The 22,667-nt window shown below is 34.9% G+C and overlaps 1 protein-coding gene and 1 non-coding gene across 9 annotated transcripts in view; one reads left to right on the top strand and one right to left on the bottom strand.

Moving 5' to 3' along the window:
* Nucleotides 1-22,667, top strand: part of SYBU (syntabulin) — a 95,511-nt gene that overhangs the window by 53,517 nt on the left and 19,327 nt on the right. For 5 of the 8 annotated variants that reach the window (XM_074201215.1, XM_074201214.1, XM_074201213.1 and 2 more), the window contains one exon: nucleotides 21,401-21,509. In XM_074201215.1, the coding sequence (XP_074057316.1) occupies nucleotides 21,401-21,509 (109 nt within the window). The other 3 variants (XM_074201219.1, XM_074201221.1, XM_074201220.1) reach the window with 3 other exon arrangements.
* LOC141503817 (small nucleolar RNA SNORA5) lies at nucleotides 19,193-19,337 on the bottom strand. The gene has a single exon (XR_012473120.1). It is a non-coding gene; the product is annotated as a small nucleolar RNA SNORA5 (small nucleolar RNA).

Genomic DNA, 22,667 nt, shown 5'->3' with positions numbered 1-22,667 from the left:
AGTGCTGGACCTACAGGAAGACCTGGATTCAAAGTTGGCTTCAGATAACTTAGTAGTTGTGTGACCCTGACCAAGTCATTTAACCCATTTGCCTCGATTTTCTTATCTGTAAAATGGCATTGGCAGTAATCAGCCCCACCTTCCCAGCCATACAAGATATAATTGGATCCAATAAGATAATAATATTAAAGCTCTTAGCACAAGACTTAGTGTTTAATAAGGACTCTAAATTTGTTAGCTATTTGTGCTTTTGTATTCTTACACCTAGCACTTAACAACTTGCCTGATGCATTAATAGATATTGATGAACATTATTTCATTGTTTTGAGGTGACAAAATTCTGTACATATTTTATCCTACTTGAATCAATCTCAGGAAAACTCTATGATGTAACACAAGCAGCTTGATGGTATGGAATAGAGTGCTTGCCTTGGAAACAGGAACACATGTTAAAATGTGGTGTCAGGCACTTACTAGCAATTTCTGCCTCATTTACAAAATAGGTATCATAATATCATCAACTTCTCAAGGGTGTTGTGAAGATAAAATGAAATAATATTTGCAATATACTTTGAAGACTAAGTTATTATTACTTTATTATTGTTAAAGATGATATTAACTTCATTTTAATAAGGAAATTGAGGTTCAGGCTTGCTCAAGGTCACAGAACTTGCATGTGGAAGAACTAGTAGCTAACTCCTAGACTTCTCCAGTCACAAATCATACCTTACTTATGGCATGACTCTACACTGCTTCTTAAAGGTCTTCATGCAATATATATATATATGTGTGTGTATATATATATATATATATATATATATACTAAGTAGCACAGTGGATAGACCATCATCCCTAGAATTAGGAAGTCTTGGGTTCAAATGTGGTCTCAGACATTTGACACTTACTAGATGTGTGACACTGGGTAAATCATTGAACCTTTATTTACTTGACAAAAAATACACCCCCCCCCATACACACACATGTCTTGACTGGTTAGAACATTGAACCAAATTAATTAAACTAAAATGAGATAATTGTTAAGTCCTTTACAGAGATTCAAAAATTAACTTTCTAGATATATCATCCACAAGCATTTGTTGAATATAATAAATATTTATAATATATCAATATAATAATCTACCAATTTGGTGCATATAATTCAATATGCTAATAGATGTATTATTTTATATTATATTACAATATATTATATACATTTTAATATACATGGAAAAGTTTATAGTATACTAGAACTGGATGGAATCTTAGAGTCATCTGATCAAACCATTTCATTTTACAAATAAACTAAAAATCACAACTAGAAAGTGACAAAGTTAAATATTGAACTGAGGATTTTTAACTTTAAGTCCAATTTACCACATGCTATGATGCCTCTCAAATACCAGAAAATGGCCTGACAGTCAGTAGGTAAAATTTAACATGAAATTGAATAGGGAAAAATATAAAAGTGTAACTGGACAAATACTGTTTAGGAGAGATACTTGGCAAGGCAACAAACATGTGGCAAAAGACAGATTTTAGGAAGTTCATGTATCAACAATGTGACTTAGCCACCAAAAAAAACAGAACAAACAAAAAAGCACAATATTTGTATAGGCTACATTCATAGAAACTTACCTCTAGAACAAAAAAGATGATAGTTCCCCTCAGCTCAAAACTATGTTCAGTTCTGGAATGTATGCATTAAGATCTGTAATCATTCAGAGCACAGTGACTGCAATGATAAGGATATTGTCATATTAAGAATCACTGAAGTACCATAGACAATTTGTGGAATTTGTTAGGGTACCTGGGACCAAATTCTGAGTTATTTGAGATCTCTTAATTTCTAAGGCTCTCATTTTTTTATATCTAAAATAAATGAACTGCAATAGAGAGCTTCTAAGATCCTTCTAGCTCTAAAACTTATTTTCCTATAAGGGGAATTCTTAGTCTGGAGAATTAGACTAGAAAAGCATGTGGAAATAACCTGAGGAGAAAGAATTTTTAAAATATGTAAAAAAGAAATTATATTTATTCTATATAGCTTCAAAGGAGCTTTAAGTGGAAACTGCATGGAGGCAGAAATTGTTTCAATATAAGGAATAGTCATTAAGTTAAGCAGCTAAGAAAGGGAATGGACCACCTTCTCCCTTAGTGAGTTTCCTATCAATACTTGGGATTTAGACAACCATTTGTTGAAGGTTACTGTTTCAGTTAGAGAATAGTTGACCTCTCAGGTCTTTTCTATGACTAAGATATTTTGCTTCCTTTACATTTCATAATTAGACTTCAATGCCAAGGACAAACTTTTTTAATTTAGGGGAAAATGCATAACATTTTGATTTTTCAATTTAGAATTTAAAGAGCATCAAAATTTTCTCAAATGATAAGTGAGATTTGGGATGAAAAATCCAAAAAAAAATTATGATCAAAGTTGTAGAAATAAAACCTTGCTGAATTCCAGCCATTCTTTCTCTTTCAGCATCCCACCCCACCCCTGCCACAATACTACAGTGCTCTAGGTGAACAATTTGCTGAGTTCTGTCTGTGCTTTCCTGCTACTGTACAAAATGTTCCAAATTATACATCATACTAAAGTACAATATATATTGTCTTATAATTGCTTTTTTGGGAGTGGAACACCTTATCACACTCAGTATTGCCTAGCTACCTGGCATTTTTTGCTATTAAACATTTTACCCAGTATTATTTACCTATCCTCTTGTGGTTCAATTCCCTGAATATATATCTGAATGAAAATATATCTTGATTCAATTCAACAAGCCTTTTAAAGTTCCTTTTATGAGCAAGGCACTGTACCTGGCACTGAAAATATAGACAGAAACAAAAACAATCCCTGTGCCAGTCCCCCAATTAGATATTGTCTCTTCTTTGCACCCCCAAAATACTTTTATTTTGCATCTATTCATATATGTTGTACCCTCTCCCACCAAAATGTAATCTCTTTAAGTCTAAAAACTGCTTATTCAATTTTTCTTCCCAAGTGCCTACTACAGTGTCTGGATATTTACTTAATGACTTAATAAATGCTTATTGACTGATCAAATTTTTCTATAACATTGGTCCTGTGCTTTTTGAAAATTTTATCCATCACTAGTTGAAGGCATAGGTAGCATGCTCATCAAATTTGCAGATGGGAAAATACTCCGATACACCTCAAAAATCACTGTTACTTAATCAGAGACAGGATCATCAGTTTAAACCTGGAAGGGATCTTGGAAGTCATTTAGTTCTCTTATCACAAATTAGGAATGGAATTGGGCAGTGGTGACAAAACAAAAAAAAACTGCAAGTGGAATGAACTGTTTTAGGAGAGTTTTTCCCTCCCTACAGGAAAGTCCTTCACTAAAGGGATCATAATTCATTGATTTAGAGCTGGAAAGAATCTTAGAGATCATATAGGTCATCAGTAATGAAGAATTGAGTGTATGTGATTTGTCCAAGTTCAATCAAAATAAAAGTAACTGACACAAGATTTGAACCTAACTCTACCATTCTCAAATGTCAAATTTTTTCTACTGTGCCAGGTTTGCAGAAATGATTCTTATTTGAGTACTGGTTATAGTTGGTGGCCTCTGAGGCCCCTTCTCATTCTAAAACTCTATATTCTCATGGTTTTCTTTTTTTGTTTGCTAAAATATATTTAATAATTACCATATAAATCCTGAAGGTTGACAAGATAATCAAATTTATTCAAAGTATCTCTTACTTTTGTGAAGGGCAATGAATATGATGGGCATGAGCAGGCTCTAGTATATCACAAATGATGAATAAACTATACAGAAGTGGTGGAGAATATTGCTGAGAAATATGTGACAAAAAAATTTAAAAAGTGGAGTAGTGTGCTCCATTGATATCATTTCAGTGTCAGGATCATTATTACTAATAGAAATGACAATGATGATGATGATGATGACTAGTATTTACATGGAAACTACTATATGCTAAACACTGTGCTAAGCACTTCTAGAATTCCATTGTGACATATCTTATGAAAATGCAATTTTGGATAAACTATTCCTTGCCCTCCTTGAAAAATTTAGTTAGAGGAAGCTAGATGGCACAGTGGATAGAACACCAGTCCTGGAGTCTGGAGTACCTGAGTTCAAATCCGGTCTCAGACACTTAACAATTGCCTAGCTATGTGGCCTTGAACAAGTCCCTTAAGCCTATTGCCTTAAATAAATAATTTTTTTAAAAAAAGAAAAATTTAGTTAAGTCACATATGAGAGTTGTACAGATTAGGGAAGCAATAATGGATTATGTTCCTGAATAGAAGAAATTTTTGCGGATAACAGTCCATTGGGGACTGCATGCTTAAATCCTTTCCAGCTTAATGTAAATTAGATATTTGTAAAGCACACAATAGGTATATAAAATAAATACTTTCTCCCTTCCCTTCTATGTATGGGGGATGAGGATACATTAAGATCATTTTCACTCAGAATATAATGATATATTTTGGGGGAATGTTCAGATCTTGGGTGGGATGATCATCAGGCCATTAATGAAAAATCATTTATTAATTATGAATGTAAAGATCTGGGAATATAGACAGTTCCTATTCACATGAACCACACATTCTAATAATGGAAACAAAACACATAGAAGAATTGAGCTACAGAGCAAATGGAAAGGATGGTTCTTAGCGCACAACAAGAAATCATGTGTTTTTATGAGTGTTTGTGTATGTGTGAATATAGTCTATATATGCATATATACTTCTGCTACATTAGTGTATATGTATATAGGGGTATATCCATTTATGATATTGAACCATCTGGTGTTAACAATGAATTTGACACTGAGAATTTTTATCTCTTGGCCCCTGGTGTCTACAGAAAAGACCTTTGCACATCCTTATATTCACTGAAGCTATTTTCACACTAGAATCCTGGTCTGGTAGCATTACTATTCATTAGTAATTTATGTTTGGTATCCTAGACAATTGCCTCTGCTTAGCAGGATTGCCTGTTTGATGGTGATATTTAATGAGCAGTTGGTGTTAGCAATGATAGTTCTGGTGTCCACATTGGGACAAAAACCTAGGGGGAGGGGATGGATCCAGAGGCAAGACCAATAATACTTAGAGGATCATTACCAGCTACTTCTGATGGGGAGAAGTGTGATAGGAGATAGTTGATTATGGTGGTGGTGATGGTCTTGTTGATCTTGCTTGAGATATGATGGAGAAGATGATCATGGGATCATAGATGTAGATGTAGAAAATACTTCAGAACTGATCTAGTTCAATCTCTTCATTTTTCACATGAGGAGATTGAGACCCATTGAGGTTTGGGATTTGACCTAAAATCATTAAAATGTTAAAAGGAAAAGCTGGATTTTGAATTCATTGAGATGCCCAGGGAATGTCAGGCTCTCATAAATCCTCATATGAGCACATGTCAACCAGAGTCATGACCAAATAACAGAGTCACTGAGAAATTAAAAAGAAGTCAGTTTTCTACTTCTGATATGACACAAATAAATTAATCAAGAAGATGAAGCTTCTAATAAGGCAAATTCTAGATAAGAGTGATTTCAACAAAAGATCAGGCAGGGATGAGATATCATGTGGGAGAAGAAAGCTGGTCTACAGAAGAATCAACCTATTACAAGAAAAGGTAGACCCTTAGACCAGAGATTTTTCTGGACTTAAACAAGAGGTTTGATATTATATCCAGAATTAATTCTTTTAGAAAAATATTTTCTGAGAATAGAGGAGAAAGAGAAGTACCTTTTTAATGAAACTTTATTAAAATTACTCCAGGAATTTGCTGCTAAAATTTATCAATAGATAGACAGAGGAATCTCTCAACTTGAAATAGTCATCACAATATGGATAGCTTCCCTTAATTTGTATTTATGATTAATTTGTAGTCAAGATCTTCCACTATTTAATAGTTGATAATAACATCACTTCTTTGAAATGTAGCCAGTGATATATTAAGCTTTTTGAGAATTTAGATTTTAATCAACCAATTAGCAAAGTATTTATTAAGTGCTATATGCTAGGGATATAGAGAAAAGAATGAGACAATTCTTTATTCTCAAGAAGCTATTCTTTTCTGTGATGCTAGTGATATAACTCAGGTCCTCAACCTTCTACTGTACTAGCATGATCTTGGTTTTAATCTCATTTCTGAGTATATATTAATTTGTTAATATTTTGAACAGAAACAAAATAAGAGAAAGTAATCTATTTCTGAAACATGTTTAAAAGCAGTTTTTCGATGGGTTCAGAATATCTTTTGCAAGAGCATGACAGTAAATACCACTGGGGAGAATGAAAATATTGTTTTTAGAATTCTGTGTTGGCTTCGTTTATTTGCTTCAAAGTTGTATTGCCCATTGTATATCTTTTCTACATCTTATTTACTGAAATAAATCGTGGAAATTAACATTATAACTTATTCATGTTGTTAATATATAACCATATGATAAAGTTTTGTATTTAACACATTTAGTAACCAATATCTTCAAAGAAAGAACAGAGTCTGCCCACTTCCTTAAGTCTTCATGGATATCAATACTTGAAATGTAAACAGCATAGGATATTTTATTTGATCTCCAAAGAATCATAGATTTAAAGCTGGAAAAGACCTTAAACTGCACCTTTTATAGAAGAGGCAATTGAGGCTGAGATATTGAGTGACTTGATAGAATTTACATCATTTATATCATTTTTATTGGTCAACAAGTATTTATTCAGACCCTGCTATATACAAAAAAAGAAAGAATAAAACAATTCCTTCCCTCAATGAACTTATATGTTATCCTAAGAGACAAGTATACAGGATAAATATAAAGTAGTTAGATACAAGGTAGTTGGAGAGGGGTGAGTAAGATATTCCTTAAAAAGTAAGGATCTGTTATTTTTATTTTGTACCATTGTCTAAGAATGGCAAATGGTAGTTAATAAATTCTTACTGAGTGTTTGCCCTAGGTCACATAGATCATAGATCATTGAGAAAGGACTTGAAACCAGGTCCATTGATTCTAAATCCAGTTTTTCTTTCTATTGTACTCTTCTATCTCCATCTGAAATATCTTGATTTATAAATTTACTACCAATGGACTACTCCTCTTTAATTGTGGAGTGAAGTTAATCCTAAAAAAAAGGTTTAAAAGGTCTTCCAAGCTGAAAAGCTTCCAATATGAACCCAACAATGGTCCATGTTGTTTTTCAGTAATTTTATTATGAAAGGTCCCCAAAAGACTAACTACCCACAGTTGATTTTTCTCAACTGATCATGAAAACTGTTTAGACATGGAGAGGTTCCATTAGTATCAAAAAGGGAGGGCTCATGTCACTGAAACCATGGAACCGTGAAATATTGAGGTATCAGGACAGCTAGGTGGTACAGTGTATAGAGCACCAACCCTGGAGTCAGGAGGAACTGAGTTCAAATCCGACCTCAGGCACCTAATAATTACCTAGTTGTGTAATCTTGGGTAAGTCACTTAACACCATTGCCTTGCAAGAAAAAACCCAAAAGAACAAAAAAAGCAAAGTATTGAGGTATCAATTCCCTAAAAGTTCATGGTGTTGGACATATCATGCATAGACTGATTTTCTTACAAAGTCAAGATTTGCTTGGAATGTCAGCTCCTTGAGGACAGGGATTGTTTGAGTTTTGCCTTTTTTTATCCTTAGAGATCAGCATTTAAGGAGAATCAAATAAATGTTAATTGAATTGAATTCAGTCATCCCTTCTTGGTTAATAATGAAAAGACTGGTGGCATGTCTTGATTTTTATAATATTTTTAAAAGTTCATAATTTATAATTGCTAAAAACCCATATGGCAACACTGAAAATCAGTTTAAATCAGAGTCTCCTCTCTTGTAAGTAGTTATTCAACAGTAGTCTGATATCTTACATTCCAGAGGCAAAGAAGGTGATTAAGTGACCTGGGGAATATTACTACCTGAAAATACATGATTATATTACATTTGAAATATGCCTACTGAGAATCAAGCATCTAGAAGGTATGCCATTAATGGGTGTCCATGTATTTCTGATTATATTCAAGACCAAAAGTATTGAGGTCTGGAAGGCAGCTAGTCAGTCACAAAGTTGTTGAATTGTACCTTTAGGTCAGACTATAAAAGACGAGTAAGAACATGTAATGGTAAATTTAGGAAGCAAAGAGACATGTAGGCTAGCTTACGATGGCATTTTGACCTGAGCTGAGTTGTTCCACTTCTCAGCAACTGGCTGAAATGAAAAAGTCAGCTCTAAAATAAATGTTTTCACAAAAGTTATGAAAGCAGCTACTTTTCTTTTTATTTCACAATGTCTCTAGATAAGGATTTTTGCATTGTCAAATTTTTTCAGTGTGACTTAACTCTCTTCAGATGTGGTAACTTTATGATTCAACTTATTTCCTCCACTTTTTAGGTCAACCCTGTATTTTAAGCTTGGATTCTCTACATGAGATTGTAAATGGGACATGAAAACACAACTGAGAGGTCCCCAAGTCCAGCCATTCCATTTTACAAATGAGAAAATGGAGAAAATATTAACATCTATATGGTACTTCCTATGTGTCAGACAATCTCATTTGAGCTTCACAATTCTGGGAGGAAGATGTGTTATTATTCCCATTTTATAGATGAGGAAACTGAGGTAAACAGTGGTTAGTGACTTGCCCAGGGTCATATAGCTATTAAGTATCTGAGTTTAAATTTGAATTTAGGTTTTTCTGCCTCAAACCCATCATTCTATCCACTGAGCCACCTATTTATCTCCTTAGCTGACTTCTGAACTGAAGCAAGCCTCCTTTCATTGAGCCTAATTAGAAGTCACCTCTAGTCATATTTCTTTTTTCATGAAGAATTTGCTTATCTTCTCTAAGCTTCATTTTTGTCATCTACAAAATGGGAATAACATTATTACTACCTATCTCCAAGAGTTACTATTTATTTTTATGTTCATATTTATATTTTTCTGAGGTTTTTTTTTTAATTTTGGACTAAACTTGTGATTTCCTTAGTAGGAAATGACTGATGAAAGAAACTCTCACTGCCAAATGCAAATCTTTACTTGCTTTAGAATTTATAGTCTCAGAGAGTTTTGGGGGAGGGCACCAAGTGTGATTTATCAGGATCACATGATCAGTATGTGTCAGAGAGCAGGATGGAATCTTACTTTCTGGTCTCCTCTGGGGATCTCATCTGCCTGCAAAATGTAACACAGTGATCTACATGTAAAATATACTCAAAGCTTTATCAATTTACCTGAAGAGGAAGGCAATTCTGGGGTGTGATGGACAGCAGGAGACTACTGGTTCAGAGTCTAAAACTTCACCAAAAATATTTTCTTATTGTTCCCTTTGGATTATAAATCATCAAATGAATCCTTAGAAAGACTTTTCATTGACGTTGCATAAAGTTTCCAAACTAATCTGAACGTTCTGAAACACACTAAAGAAAGACTGCCAGGAAAGAAAAGCAAACATATCAGCAGTTTCTTGTGTGTAAAATTTGTGGGGGCACAGAGAGAAACAGTTGGAAAACACACTTCCAAGAAAATCAGGGGAAAAGTTGAGAATATATCCCCTTGGGTTATAGAAGGGTTCTTGAATGAACAAAGGAGGTTATGATGAACTAGCATAATGCAATATGCTTCTCAAACTACCCTTCAAAATTGATGCCTGGTTACAAACAGAAGTGCTCTGAGGAGCTCACTCTCTTTTATTCCTATATCAAGGGTTCTTTACCTTTTTCTGCATTATATATAGATCCTTTGACAATCTGGTAAAGTCTTCTCAGAATTCTGTTTTAAATATATATATATATGTACATATATATGTATGTGTATATAATTCAATACATAGAATTAAAAAGGAAACCAGTTAGTTTGAAATGCAATTTTCAAAATATTTTAAAAACAAATTCATGGGATACCCATCAATTGGGAATGGTTGAATATATTACGGTATATGAATGTGATGGAGTACTATTGTTCTATGCCAGTCATATCCAGAAAAAAATTATGGAGTTTGAACGCTGAGCAAAGCATACTATGTTCATCTTTTAAAACTTCTTTGAAATTTTTTCTTTCTCATAGTTTTCCCCCTTAGTTCTAATTCTTCTTTCACAACATGGAGCTATGTTAAATGTGATTGTACATATACATCCTATATCAGATTGTTTTCTGCCATGAGGAAAAATGAAGGAAGAGTAGTGGAAAAATGTGGAACTCAAAAGTTTGCAAAACAGATAAATGTTGAAAACTACCTTTGCATGTATTAAAAAATGAAAATAAAATAAACCAAGCTCATGAACTAAAACCAATAGTGTAAATAGAATATTAGATAAAATCATGCATTTCATATATATATATATATATATATACTAGCACAAGATTATAAACTTGTCCTTTTTTGACCTAAAATAATTATATTTCCTTTTCTCTGCTATGGATTACTCTAACAACTATCTAGTGCCAAGGTGAAGAGTTATAGTTGGTTTGGGAGAATCTTTAATATTGATTGATTGATTGATAATCCTTAAGTTTTGAAGCATGAGCCTAAGAAGGGGTTTTAAATTAGTACTTAACCTACAGCTCTTACCCACATGGAAATCATATTTACCAAAGTTAGAGCTTTTCTTTCTGTGTGACTCACAAAGCCCCCAAAGTAAATTTTAAATATCTGATGTCCATTATTTAATATACTTCACAGTCTCCCTGCTGAGCTGGAAATCTTATGTGCTATCAATCACTAAGCATGCTTACTTGCTGATATATATTCCAAAGGAATTTGGATGAGGGAGGGGGGATTTCTACCTCTTCTTGTTTCTACTCAAATTTTAAACATGCTAACTTGTTCTTTGATATGACCTACAGATATCTGCCATTATCAGCTGTTGGTCAATGTTGGTTCTGATTTCTTTTCCAGTCCTAAACATGTTACAGTTTTGTTGGGTGCCTGGCTTCATAAAGTGGAGAGTTTGTCTTACCATTTTAGAATGAGACTGTAGACTGAGAGCCCTTGTCAATTAGCATGCTATTTCATTAATATTTTATGAATTCATTCATTCATTGGACAAATATTTATTGATTATCTCCTCAGGGCACTGTGATAGGTGCAGTCAGTACAAAGGTTTATAACCAACAGTTTTTAATCCTTGAGACACTTAGATATGGGGGAAAAGATCTATAACAATAGCAACTAGTAACAAGTTCAAGGCAGAATGTGATGAATGCCTCATATAACTGAAATATGCAGGAATTCAGAGAAAGGCTTTCTAGATTAAATGATCAAGGATGACTTTGTGGGAAAAGTAATATTTAAACTGGGACTTGAATTATGGCAGATTTCAACATGTAGATATAGTAAAAATGTAAGAAAAGGAAATTCTTAAAGGAGGAGACAGCATAACCAAAGGCAAAAAAATAGAGGAAAAGCAAATTGTTTCTGAGTGCTTTAAAAGTAAACACTTTGGTTTTCCTAGATAACTGAGAATTGTAGCCAAAATAGCTTGGGCACAAGAAGCTTAAATGCTGCTCTGAGGACTCCACTTTATTTGGTAAACTATAAGAAGTTATTAATGGTGTTGATCAAAGGAGTGCTTTAAGAAAAATGAATTATCATGGGTATATGATGTATGTGATGTGTACTGGGATGGAAAGGAATCTACAGGCAGGGGAACATTCAGGAGACTTACTGTAGGCATTCAGGCATGAGACCTTGAGAACTTGAACTGGAACACTGGCAGAAGGAAAGGCATGAGAAAATCACAAGAGTTGAAAGCAAAGACCTTGGTCTAGCCCAATCTTCCATACATGCAGCAATTCCTCTTTATTATCCCTCAATAGGTGATCATCTAACATCTTCAGATAGCAATCCAAGTTCACTACCTTACAAAACAGTTCATTCCATTTGTTGTTAGAATTTCATTAGTTTGTTTCCCTATGGTATCTACCCATTGGTTTTATTCTGATCTCCTGAGTAACACAATATAAGGTCTAGTCCTTTCCTTAAGTTGTCCACATTGTAAAATACTTCTATCATTCTTTCCCTTCTTCCTCCTCTTTCTCCCTCTGCTTTCTTCTTTCTGGTTTCCTCCCCTCTCCACTCCTCAGCATACAATAGTCTTATCTTCTTCAATACCAGTATTCCAGTTTCTTCAAGTTCCTCATATGACCCAGTCTCCCCGTCACTTCCCATTGGCTATATGCCAGTTTGTCATTGTTCCTTTTAAAGGGTGGAGCCCAGAATAAAGCTCAAAACTTCAGACTTTATCTCACATTAAGAAGTAATACAGATCTCAGAGGAGGTCAGAAGAGAGGCAATGGAACAAGCCAAAGGAGGGAAATACAAATAATGAGAAGGGGGGGAGGGTAAGCACCAAGAGAAGGAATGGAGTTGAGGTGAAAAAGTTAGCCTTGGAAAGAATGGATACTTCTTCCCCTGTTCTACTTTATTCCAAAAACTTTTCCTCTACCCTGCAGTTCCTAGAAGCTATTGTCCCAGAGCAGCTGTGGAAAGGTAGGAAATCTCTATGAGAATTTCCATTTATAAATTAAGCTGAATGCTCTAACAGACTTTTTTTGCCCCCATTCTGCATCCTGCAACTTGATAAAGACTGGGAAGAGAATTAAGTCTATTCTTTTGTATCTTCAAGTCCTCATTATGAAATTTATTGTTACATAAATGAATACAGTTGATCTTTGATTATTTGGGGTTTAACTAGTTTGGTTTACTTTCCTTCTGTCACTTTTGACGCTGTATGCTTGTGTCTGTAAGTATGTTGCATGTGTTTGAGAGTCAGAGATGAGAGACAGAGACAAAGAGACAGAGAGAGAGAGAGAGTTCTTCACTCTACTTTGTTAAAAAGGCCAAATCATTTTTAATTCATAAAAGAGATTTGATTTTTAAGAAAATCAGATATAACAAAATTTTCTAATGTTTCCTCAGTTCAACACATTCTGAACCCCACTCCTATATCTTTTACTTTTATATCTATATGGTATTATATGTTGAGATTTAATGTTCAATTTATGATTCTGAATCAGCCCAGAATGAAAGATTAAATTAATGTTCATCATTAGGTATATATGCATTTGGAAAACTTAGGGACAACCTGAAGAAAAACAAAATCAAGGCACTGTCAGTCTGAAAACATTTCAATAACTCCAGAGGAATTAGAGGTCCCTTTGAGATTATTGCAAGGGAAATCTAGTCTCAAATTTGCTATTACTTGTCTGTGTAATCATATGCAAATCCCCTCTCCCCTGCCACTCCCTTTTCTTCCACATGTAAAATGAATAGTCAAAACCAAATTCTCTTTAAGGTTCCTTCCCATCCTCAAATTCTTTTATTATTTCCATTTGATCAGAGACAGTAATCTTCTACAAACAATAATGAAAAATTATTTCTTTAAATAAAATTGGTAGAATTTTATTTCTTTAAAAAAAGTGTTGAATCAACAACAAAAATCAAATGAGCATCCAGACAAAAGAGCAATAAATTTGTCTATTAATAAGCAACAAACAATACATTTATGATGTTCCATTTCAAATGCCATTATTATCTTTGTTATGCTTTCATTTTTGAATATTATTGTAGCAACTCTTTCAAACAACTACAAAAGTCATTACATTATTTATTAGTTTGTATAATAGTTTTAGTTCTGTTGGTCCCATTTTGTATTCAGTAGAATGTAAGGGCAGTAGAATATGAGGGTAAGAACTGTCTCATTTTTTTTAATTTATATTCACTGTGTCTTGCACAGTATCTGGTATCGAGTAGGTACTTGATCTTATTAACTTCATGTTAATTAATTTGCATATTTCCATGTGTTCTTCATATCTTATCATTCTTAATACTCCATTTTATTCCAGTGTAGTCAAAGCCAGGAGAATCTGGGAGCAAGTCACTTAACTCCTCAATGCTATTGGTAATGGCAATTCTCTGTACAATTAAATCATAGGCCCAGTTCCTTAATATTCTAATACATCTATATACTATTGTACCTTTAGCTATTTTTTCATTCATTGGATAAATAAGCAGTTATCTTGTAATCAGAAAATACATTTATTATTATGAGATGGAAATGAATATTATGAAGTTACATGTGCTTGATCTACCTTCACTGGGCAAGGGGAAAACTAGAAAATTAACTTTCTGTATATATCAATTTGGAGATAGTAATTTGCATTATTTTTTAAAGATCACTTTTAAATAGTTGAAATAAGCTGCACTCCTTTATTTTCATGCATTTTTTTGCAGATTAGGAGCTCTCCAAAGAAACTTCAAGCTAAAGGGTTTTTATCAATCCATCAAACTTTTATTAAATATCCACTGTGCTCAGGGGTTTGGTGCTGGTGTTTCAAGATTTGGAAATAAATAAAATTGCCTGTCTTCCAGAACTGCATACTTTAGTAAAGGAAATAGGAAGAAATAGTCTGGCATAGGGGATGAAGAACCCATCTCCAAATCAGTATGACATGAGTTCAAGTCCAATCTGTGATTTCAAATCCCTTCTCTAACACATATTGGTGTATCACAACTTCTCAAGGCCCCAGGAAATGCTCTAACACCTTAGGTTAATTGCAGAGCAGGTGTTGGTTTGAATTGATAATCCTGTTCCTCTGGCACTCCTTAATCCAATGATATCACAGGTGCAGTGTTTGTGTGTGGGTGTAACATACAGAAACAGAGAACAAGATGCTCAGAAAGAGACAAAATTGAAGTGTAGACTTGATTTATTTTAATAAGAGTAAAGCATAATTAGTTCCTGAGTAAAATGCAAAGTTCAAGGAAGGAAAATGGTAGTTAATTGGTGCAATAGATAGGGTGTTTGGCCTGGAATCATCTTCCAGAGTTCAAATCTGGCCTGACATTTATTAGTTATGTGACCCTGGGCAAGCCACTTAACCTTGTTTACCCCTATTTTCTCATCTATGAAATGGGCTGCAGAAGGAAATGGCAAATGACCCCCGTATCTTTGCCAAGAAAACTTCAAATGGGGTCATGAAGAGTAAGACACAACTGAAAACAAGTAAGCAACAAAAGGAAGGGAAAATAATTTCTGATTGGTGGGAAAAGATTTTCTAAGGACATTATTCCATTGAAGTTTGATATATTGCTAGAATTTTATCAAGTAGAAGTACAGGGAAGTTGGAAGGGCCTCCTGGACATGAAGTCAGAAAAACTCAGGCTTTAAAAGAGAGAGAGGAGCAATGTGGCATTAAGTATCTAATATGCTCATTTAAAAGGAAGGAAAATTTTTAGCTACAAATATAGTTTTTCAGGAAGGTATATCTGTTCCGTAGAGCAAATATACCTCTATGCCTTTATTTAATGATATCTCTCTTTTCCTATGTTTCACTGATCTTTTGTTCAAATATTCCCTTTCAAGTCTGTATTCATAAAGAGAGGATTCAAAGAGAGACAGCAAATAACAGCTCTTTATGCTGCAAAACATTAATCAGAATCTCAGAATGCTACCCAGAACCCTTTGTAGCTAAGAGTGACTATTGAATCTACATTAAAATCAAATCATTATAGCAACATCCACTGATAATTACGAGTCTGACCACCACTCCAGCTGCTCCTTAATGGGTTATTCTTGAATCTTTCAATGCAAATGGGTCCTATCTCCTCCCTAGAGACCCTTAAATAAGGGATCAGCAGAAAACTGGGTTGTTTTATGTTCTTTCTTCCTGAAGTTGTATAGCTACCCTAGATGAATCTGATGGCCTTAACTAAGACCTTGGGAAAGGAAGGGTTTAGAATTTTTTATAAAGCACCTTAATTATTTAGGAGATTGATGAGCAAGAGTCAGGTTCTTCTATCCAGAAGACAGAATATAAAGTGGCAGATGTGATAATATTCTCATGAGGAAGCCTCTCCAACCTGCAAATTGAATTTATGGACCATGCATTACTTTTTTTTGCCAAATGTACCACACAGTTAAGTAAGAAACATTATTAAGGACCTACTATGTGTCAGAACAGAATTGCACTGAGCACACAGTGTTTCATATTCTAGATAATTTTATTTGTTTATGTCTTTATCTTGCACTGGGACCCCAAGGGGAAGCTGCTAAATTAGAGGGGGGATACCTACCTTGATTCCCCAGAAGGCCAGGAAACTATTCTACTCTGTGCTTTAAAAAGCACCTTGTATTAAAAGTGACTTTAGAGATCACCTAGACAAATACTTTCCATTGAAAATTATACTGCACCTTAGATGAGCAAACTACCTAAATTCTCTACTGTGAACTCATTGACCCAAAGTGTGAAATGGGGTGCTCAAGAGACAAAGGTCAGGCGGAACTGAATGCAATTTAAATGGACAAACCATAGAACTGATCCATATATTTGGGAAGAGAGTATTTTTGTTGTTGTTGTTGTTGTTGTTCAGTCATGTTTAACTCTTTGTGACCCCATTTTGGGGGTTTTCTCATCAAAGATACTGGAGTAGCTTGCCATTTCCTTTTCCAGATCATTTTATAGATTCAGAACCGAAGAAAATAAGTTAAATGACTTACCCAGAGTCATACAGCTAACAAGAATCTGAGGTCACTAAGGAAGATGAGTTTTCTTGACTCCAGGCCTGGTACTCTATCCCCTATTCCACCTAGCTGCCCCAAATAGTGAACATGAACAATAAATCATAGAACTGAGCAGGAGGAAGAGAGGGGTCTGGAACACCTTTGGGAAATGACGTGTTGTTTTAAATAACATCAACTTTCTCCCATGACTAAAAAGATCCTTTTTTACTATTAATATTTGCAATATGTGTATAATCATGTAAGATGGTGTATTCCTTGGATTATCTAAATATGTAGAAATAGTTCATGGGTGATGTAAATAGATGCCTCTGGAATCTGGCACACTCCTCTCCAAAGGAGACTATAATTTCCATCTTGAAATAACCCTATGAAAGGCCATAGCTAGGTCCTTATTCTTTCCTTCACCTATCTCCCAAAGGAGTATCAGTCCAAGATTTTATCTCTTTGTCTCCTCAAATATTGCTGGTCTAGTCTAAGGTTATGAGTTTGATCCAGAAGGCAAACCACTTCCCTGGTTAATCTTAAAGATAAAGATGGATTTTACCCTTCAGCTTAGTTCTTTTCCACCTAATAATGGTTACATAAAAGACCATGACAGATAGTGGATATTTAATAAATCCATTTAACCAAGAAAACTGCAAATAGAAACCTGAGAAGTTATACAAATTAAAATATACCCAGGAATATAGAAGGTTGAACGAGTTTAACCAGGATCTCAGCTGAAACCAAGAGAGGGCTCTCACTTAGCAAGGTCCATTTTGCATCCTTGACCTTTTTGAACTAGTTTGAATGAAGCAATGCCCATTCAATGATTAAGGCTAGGTACAAGAGTGACCACTTTTACTTAGTCAAAAAAATTAATCTGGAAGGGAACGACCCTCAGGATTTCTGGTCAAATAAGAAATGATTGCTATTTATGTTCACTCAAAGTCAATCTGGGTCTTTCATTTGTACAGTGGTGATTACACCTATTCTACCTACCTTATGGAATTGTTTTGAGGATCAAATAAGATGACATTTGTGATATTAAGGGTGCTTTGCCAACTTATCAGGTGATATGAAAATTTAAAGAATTATTATCTTCTGAACTGGAAATGTTTCACTTATTCTAATACAAGAGGCTAAAGTAGCTTAAAATTAGCATGATTTCTCCCCAGCCTTTTACTAAATCATAGCAAAATTAGTTCTTGGTTTATTGACTGATTTTTGTTATAAATCTCTTTCAGATATTCTGAGGATAAACTAAAAAAATAGTAGTACAGAATGATCTTGGACCAAAAAAATATGTAAAGCTATGTTGAGTTCCAGTAATAATATAGTTGTAGAGCCAATTTATATCCTCAGGGCTTGCAATTGATGGCAGATCAGGGGAATGATGAGGTAATAATGGATTTTCAGGACTTGTCTATTCCTGTACTGGGCTTCTCATTTTCTTGCAGACAGTTAAATTATGGTATTTGAACTTCTGTTTACTTAAGATTGTAAGCAATGTTCAAGCCCTGATTACCTCTCAGCCTGAACTGTTCCCTCCTTACCATATTCTCCCTACTTCTAATGGCTCACTCCTCATTCTTCAAGTCTCACAAATGAACCTTCCTGATACATAGCTCTGGTCATATTACTCCATTGCTCAAAAACTTATCATAGCCCTAGATGGCCTTCTGAATAAGAATTTAGTTTGGCTTTCCAGTCCTTATAGAGTCTCCCTTTCCAGCCCCATCTTACATTATCCATTCTTCTCCCATACTACATATAGTATTATCTATGGTTGTCAAACTTATTGCAATGGGTTCATGTTCCACAAAACTTCAGAGTGCAAGTGTTGCTCCAAAACCAAATTAAAATTCAATTGAGAAATCTTTAAAAAATAAAAATACAGTAAAATATAATGTTAATCTACTTACATATGAGATACTTTTATGTTCTTTTTAATGGCCTCTTCACTTTGAGTTTGGCATCACTGATCTAGCCCATGTTTTCCTACCCTATGCTTATATGACCTCCATGCTTATAGTGTTTTCTTCCCTTCTCTATCTACTTTTTGAAATTCTATTTCTTCATTAAGCCTTCCTTGATCCTTTCCCATTGCCATCTCATCTCTTCCTTTCCTATCAGTAGTGGTCACCCTTTCTCTTCTAAACACTCTTTACTTTTCTAATGCACTTATATTTCAAGATTATAATTACTTGTTTCCCTGTATTTTTTAACCTACTAGACTGTGAGATCTTTCAGAGAAAGAGCCAGTGAATGCCAAATACTATGTGTCCAAATCCTTAATTGACATTCTTTAAAAAAAAAAAAAGTGATAACAAACCTGCTCCTTAGCTATGCCTATAGAATTTGCTTTATACAAATGAACCAGTATCTCTCATTTAATAAATCAATTCAGTAACATAAGACACAGGACACTTAGATTGTTCAGAATGCTTTGCTGGATTTCTGACACTGCCATAAATCTATAATCATTGAAATTATAAGATTTTTCACTTTTGCCAAGGTATTATTCATAGGTAAATGATAAATTGCCTCCATATTATTTGATTATCTCAACTTTTAAGTATATCCTAAAGAGCAAGGACCTTGAAGGACACTTTACAAAACCAGAATAGACATGGTATTTGGGAGATAAGAACCAGTCTTTGTAATCTCCCACTTTAGTTTTCTCCCTTCCTGAAGTATGGGAGGAGAGTTTATGAGTTCCTTGATGTAGCAGAAGAAATACATTGTATTTGGGATCCCATTATCATAGATCTGCAGCTGAAAGGGGTTATTTGACTCAACTGCCTCATTTTACAGAAGAGAAAAATGAGGACTAAGAGCACACAGAGGGCAAACATCAGAGGCCTGCCCCTAAGCTATACTTAGAAAACTTGAATTCAGAATCTAGTCTGGCTTTCCCAACAAGTAAGTCACTTAAACTATGTAAGTTACGTTTTCCTTACCTATAAATAGGGCTAATAATCTTTGTACTTTTTACTTCCCAGTGTTAATGAGACAAAAATTGCTCTGTCAATTGAAAGCATCAACAAAATGTGATCTGTGACTATTACTTTAACCTCTGCTTCAGTTCTGTCTTGATCTTTTTTCTCCTGGGCCATCTGGACCTCTCTGAAAGGTACTGAAGGGAAGAACAATTTCTCTTTCTCTTGCCTTAGTGCAGTCCCCTTCACTTTGCTTTCTAACACTTTCAGAATATTTTAAGAATTCACAAACTACAAATATTAAATCTAAAGTCAAGGCAACAGGATTTATTCAGCTCTACAACTTTCAGTTAGCCTAATTATAACTTTGCCTGCCTAAGCTTTGGTTATTCATGAGCTTTCTAGTTAATTTTGGATTATGAGAGTCATTAATCTTTTGTTTCTCTCTCTCATTGCCCACCTTCCCACTAACCTAACCCATAACCCTCCAGATGGCAGTTGAGAATATCACTTTAAAGTTTTCCAAAACACTTTATTTACATACAACACAATACTATGAGGTAGGTGGTTGTGTCATTTTTCAGAAGAGGAAGCTAAGTCCAAGGTACTAAAAACAATGTTACATTAGCTCAGTACTAGGTATATGTCAATTTATCTACCTATGAAAGAAACATACAAGATTAAAAAGTATCTTTTTGTGTGTGTCTTGGCAATTGCATTTGCTTTTCAGCATGCTTCTATATCTTTTCCCTAACTTTTAACTAGAGAGATTTTCCATTAAAAAACTTTATTATAATAATTTCAAAAAATTACTTTGTTCTCCATAGACTCTTAAGTTTTCATTATTGTACCACACATTATTTCCATCACAATAAGACATCTCTAACCCCAACTAGCTTAGTGCTTGAAGAAAGGTATAATGCATTTTTTAAGCTAAAAAACAAAAACAAAAACAAATGGCCTCAGACACTTGACATTTATTGACATTTATTAAATGTGTGATGCTTGGTAAATCACTTAATTCTGATGACCCCACCAAAAAAAAAAGCAAGTCCAACTAACTTTTCCCTATCCCCCTTCATTATTCCCCCCAAACACCATCACTTAGCACCACCAGCAACAACTTAGCAACTTCACTTTTATTTTATTTACTCGTTTATACTAGTTCTAAACTTTGCATTCATTGTAGTAATTTGGGCTAAATAGCAACAGTTTTCCTTTAAAGAACTGAACCCAGTCAGAGGGAAAAAAAAGACACTACCAGTCAGGGAAAGTCATAATCAGATAGTGCTGTTTCAGGACTGACAACAGAAGAGCTATCTAGAGTGCAGACATTGTTACTGGCTTGCTTTTTAACTATCTGCTCTGTGTCCAAATCCTAATGTTCCAGATTAAAGTATGGTCCAGGGGCTATAACAGCTTGAAGAGAAACTAAGGGGGGATCTCTTACTCTTTGACCGATAAGTATGTTTTTCATTTTAGTTAAGGGAGGGGAGGCAGTTTATTGCTGGCGATGAGAGAGATTCTGACACTCGGTGGGGAGTACGGGAGGGTGGTAAAAGAAGGAAATTCTGATTTCAGTGGTGAGAGCTTTGAAAGATCGATATATTCAGGACATGAGTCAAGCGCTCCTCTTTATAGCTGCTACGCCTTTCACAGTGAAATCGTCTTGTATCCTCTTCTTGACTTGTCTGCTTTCTACAGAATACTGAAAGACTGGAAGAGGTTGGATTCTTGCCATTTGCCTGTGTTTGCACTTTGAAAACACAGGGAAACAGAAACAGGGAAAGAAAGAACTGACGGAATGCCCATTGACAGGCCTCCGGAGAGGCAGCCCTGGGGAGTTGTTTCTTTGGCCAAGACCAGGCTGAGTGTGCTCACATTGCAATTTCCTTCATATTCCCCCCTGTTCCCTTTTGTTTTTCAGGTAGTGAGGCTGACTTTAGCTCTTCAGGAAGCACTGGCAGCATCTCAGCCCCCGAGGTCCATATGTCCTCCTCCACTGCCGGAAACAAGAGAGCCTCCTTTCCACGCAAGTAGGCACCCGCCCTTTTTTTTCTCGGTTATTATGGGTCTTTACTCAGTTTACTCACCTGTAGCAGCCACTGCCTCTCTGAAGCTATCAAGACAATTTTCTTGTTGAAATTTTGGGTTTTAGTTTTCCTTATGATGCCTGAGGTTTCTGAGGGCTTTTGAAAAACAATATACATTTCACTATAAACACTGTCATTCTTGACTCCATTCTTCCTATCCATGGATTATAACTGTCTTCCATCTATCTACTCCCTCAGTGACTGTCAACCAGAGAATCCTATGTTCTTTCTCTTATTTGTTTATTCCTCTATTTAATGCAAGCTAGCTACTTCATACATTGCCTCCTACCAACCTTGTTTTAATCATAGATTCAATTTTTCACTGCCTTCCTATGCTTCATTTCCTTTAGTCCCTTATTAGAATTTTCTGGCTCAAGTTTTCACCTATATAGCTTTGTAAGGGAGTGAGAGGTGGGGGAGTAGGGAGAAGGGTATGAGAGTATGAATAAGAAAGTCAGTGCTGACCACAAGTAGAAAGATCAGGTAAGTAGTTCTACTCACTTCTCTTATTTGTTTTGGGTGAAAGGCTAAGGGAGAGGCTCTTGATCACAGCACAGTGAATAGAACACCAGACCTGATTTCAGGAAGACCTGATTTCAAATGTAGTCTCAGACACTTAGTTGTTCTGTGACCTTGGGCAAACCACTTAACCCACTGCATGCCTCAGTTTCCCCTTCTGTAAAATAGAAAAAAATAATAACACCTACCTCAAATGAGATTATATTTGCAATGGGCCTAACACAGTGTTTGTTACATAGATGGTGTTTTAAAATGTTTGTTCTCTTCCTTTCTCCATACCTCCTGCTTTTTGAGGGTATTTTAGAAAAGACATTTTTAAACTTCTTTTGTGCCATGGACCCCCACCCCCACAGTCTGGTGAAGTCTATTCATCACTTCTCAGAATAATATTTTCCGAATCTACAAATAAAATCCAAATATTAAATCTAAAGTCAAGCTAATTAGGATTTATTAAGTTCCTGAGCCAAGCACTTTTCTAAGTGCTGGAGATCCAAAGGAAAAGCAAAAACTAGCCCCTATTTTCAAGGAGCTCACAGTCTAACAGGGAGACAATATGCAAACAACTATATATAAACAAGATAT

Source organism: Macrotis lagotis, chromosome X (genome assembly GCF_037893015.1).
Source record: "Macrotis lagotis isolate mMagLag1 chromosome X, bilby.v1.9.chrom.fasta, whole genome shotgun sequence".
NCBI classification, from domain to species: Eukaryota; Metazoa; Chordata; class Mammalia; order Peramelemorphia; family Peramelidae; genus Macrotis; species Macrotis lagotis.
The sequence above is the reverse complement of the archived record's forward strand: the minus strand, read 5'-3'. Positions and strand labels throughout refer to the sequence as shown.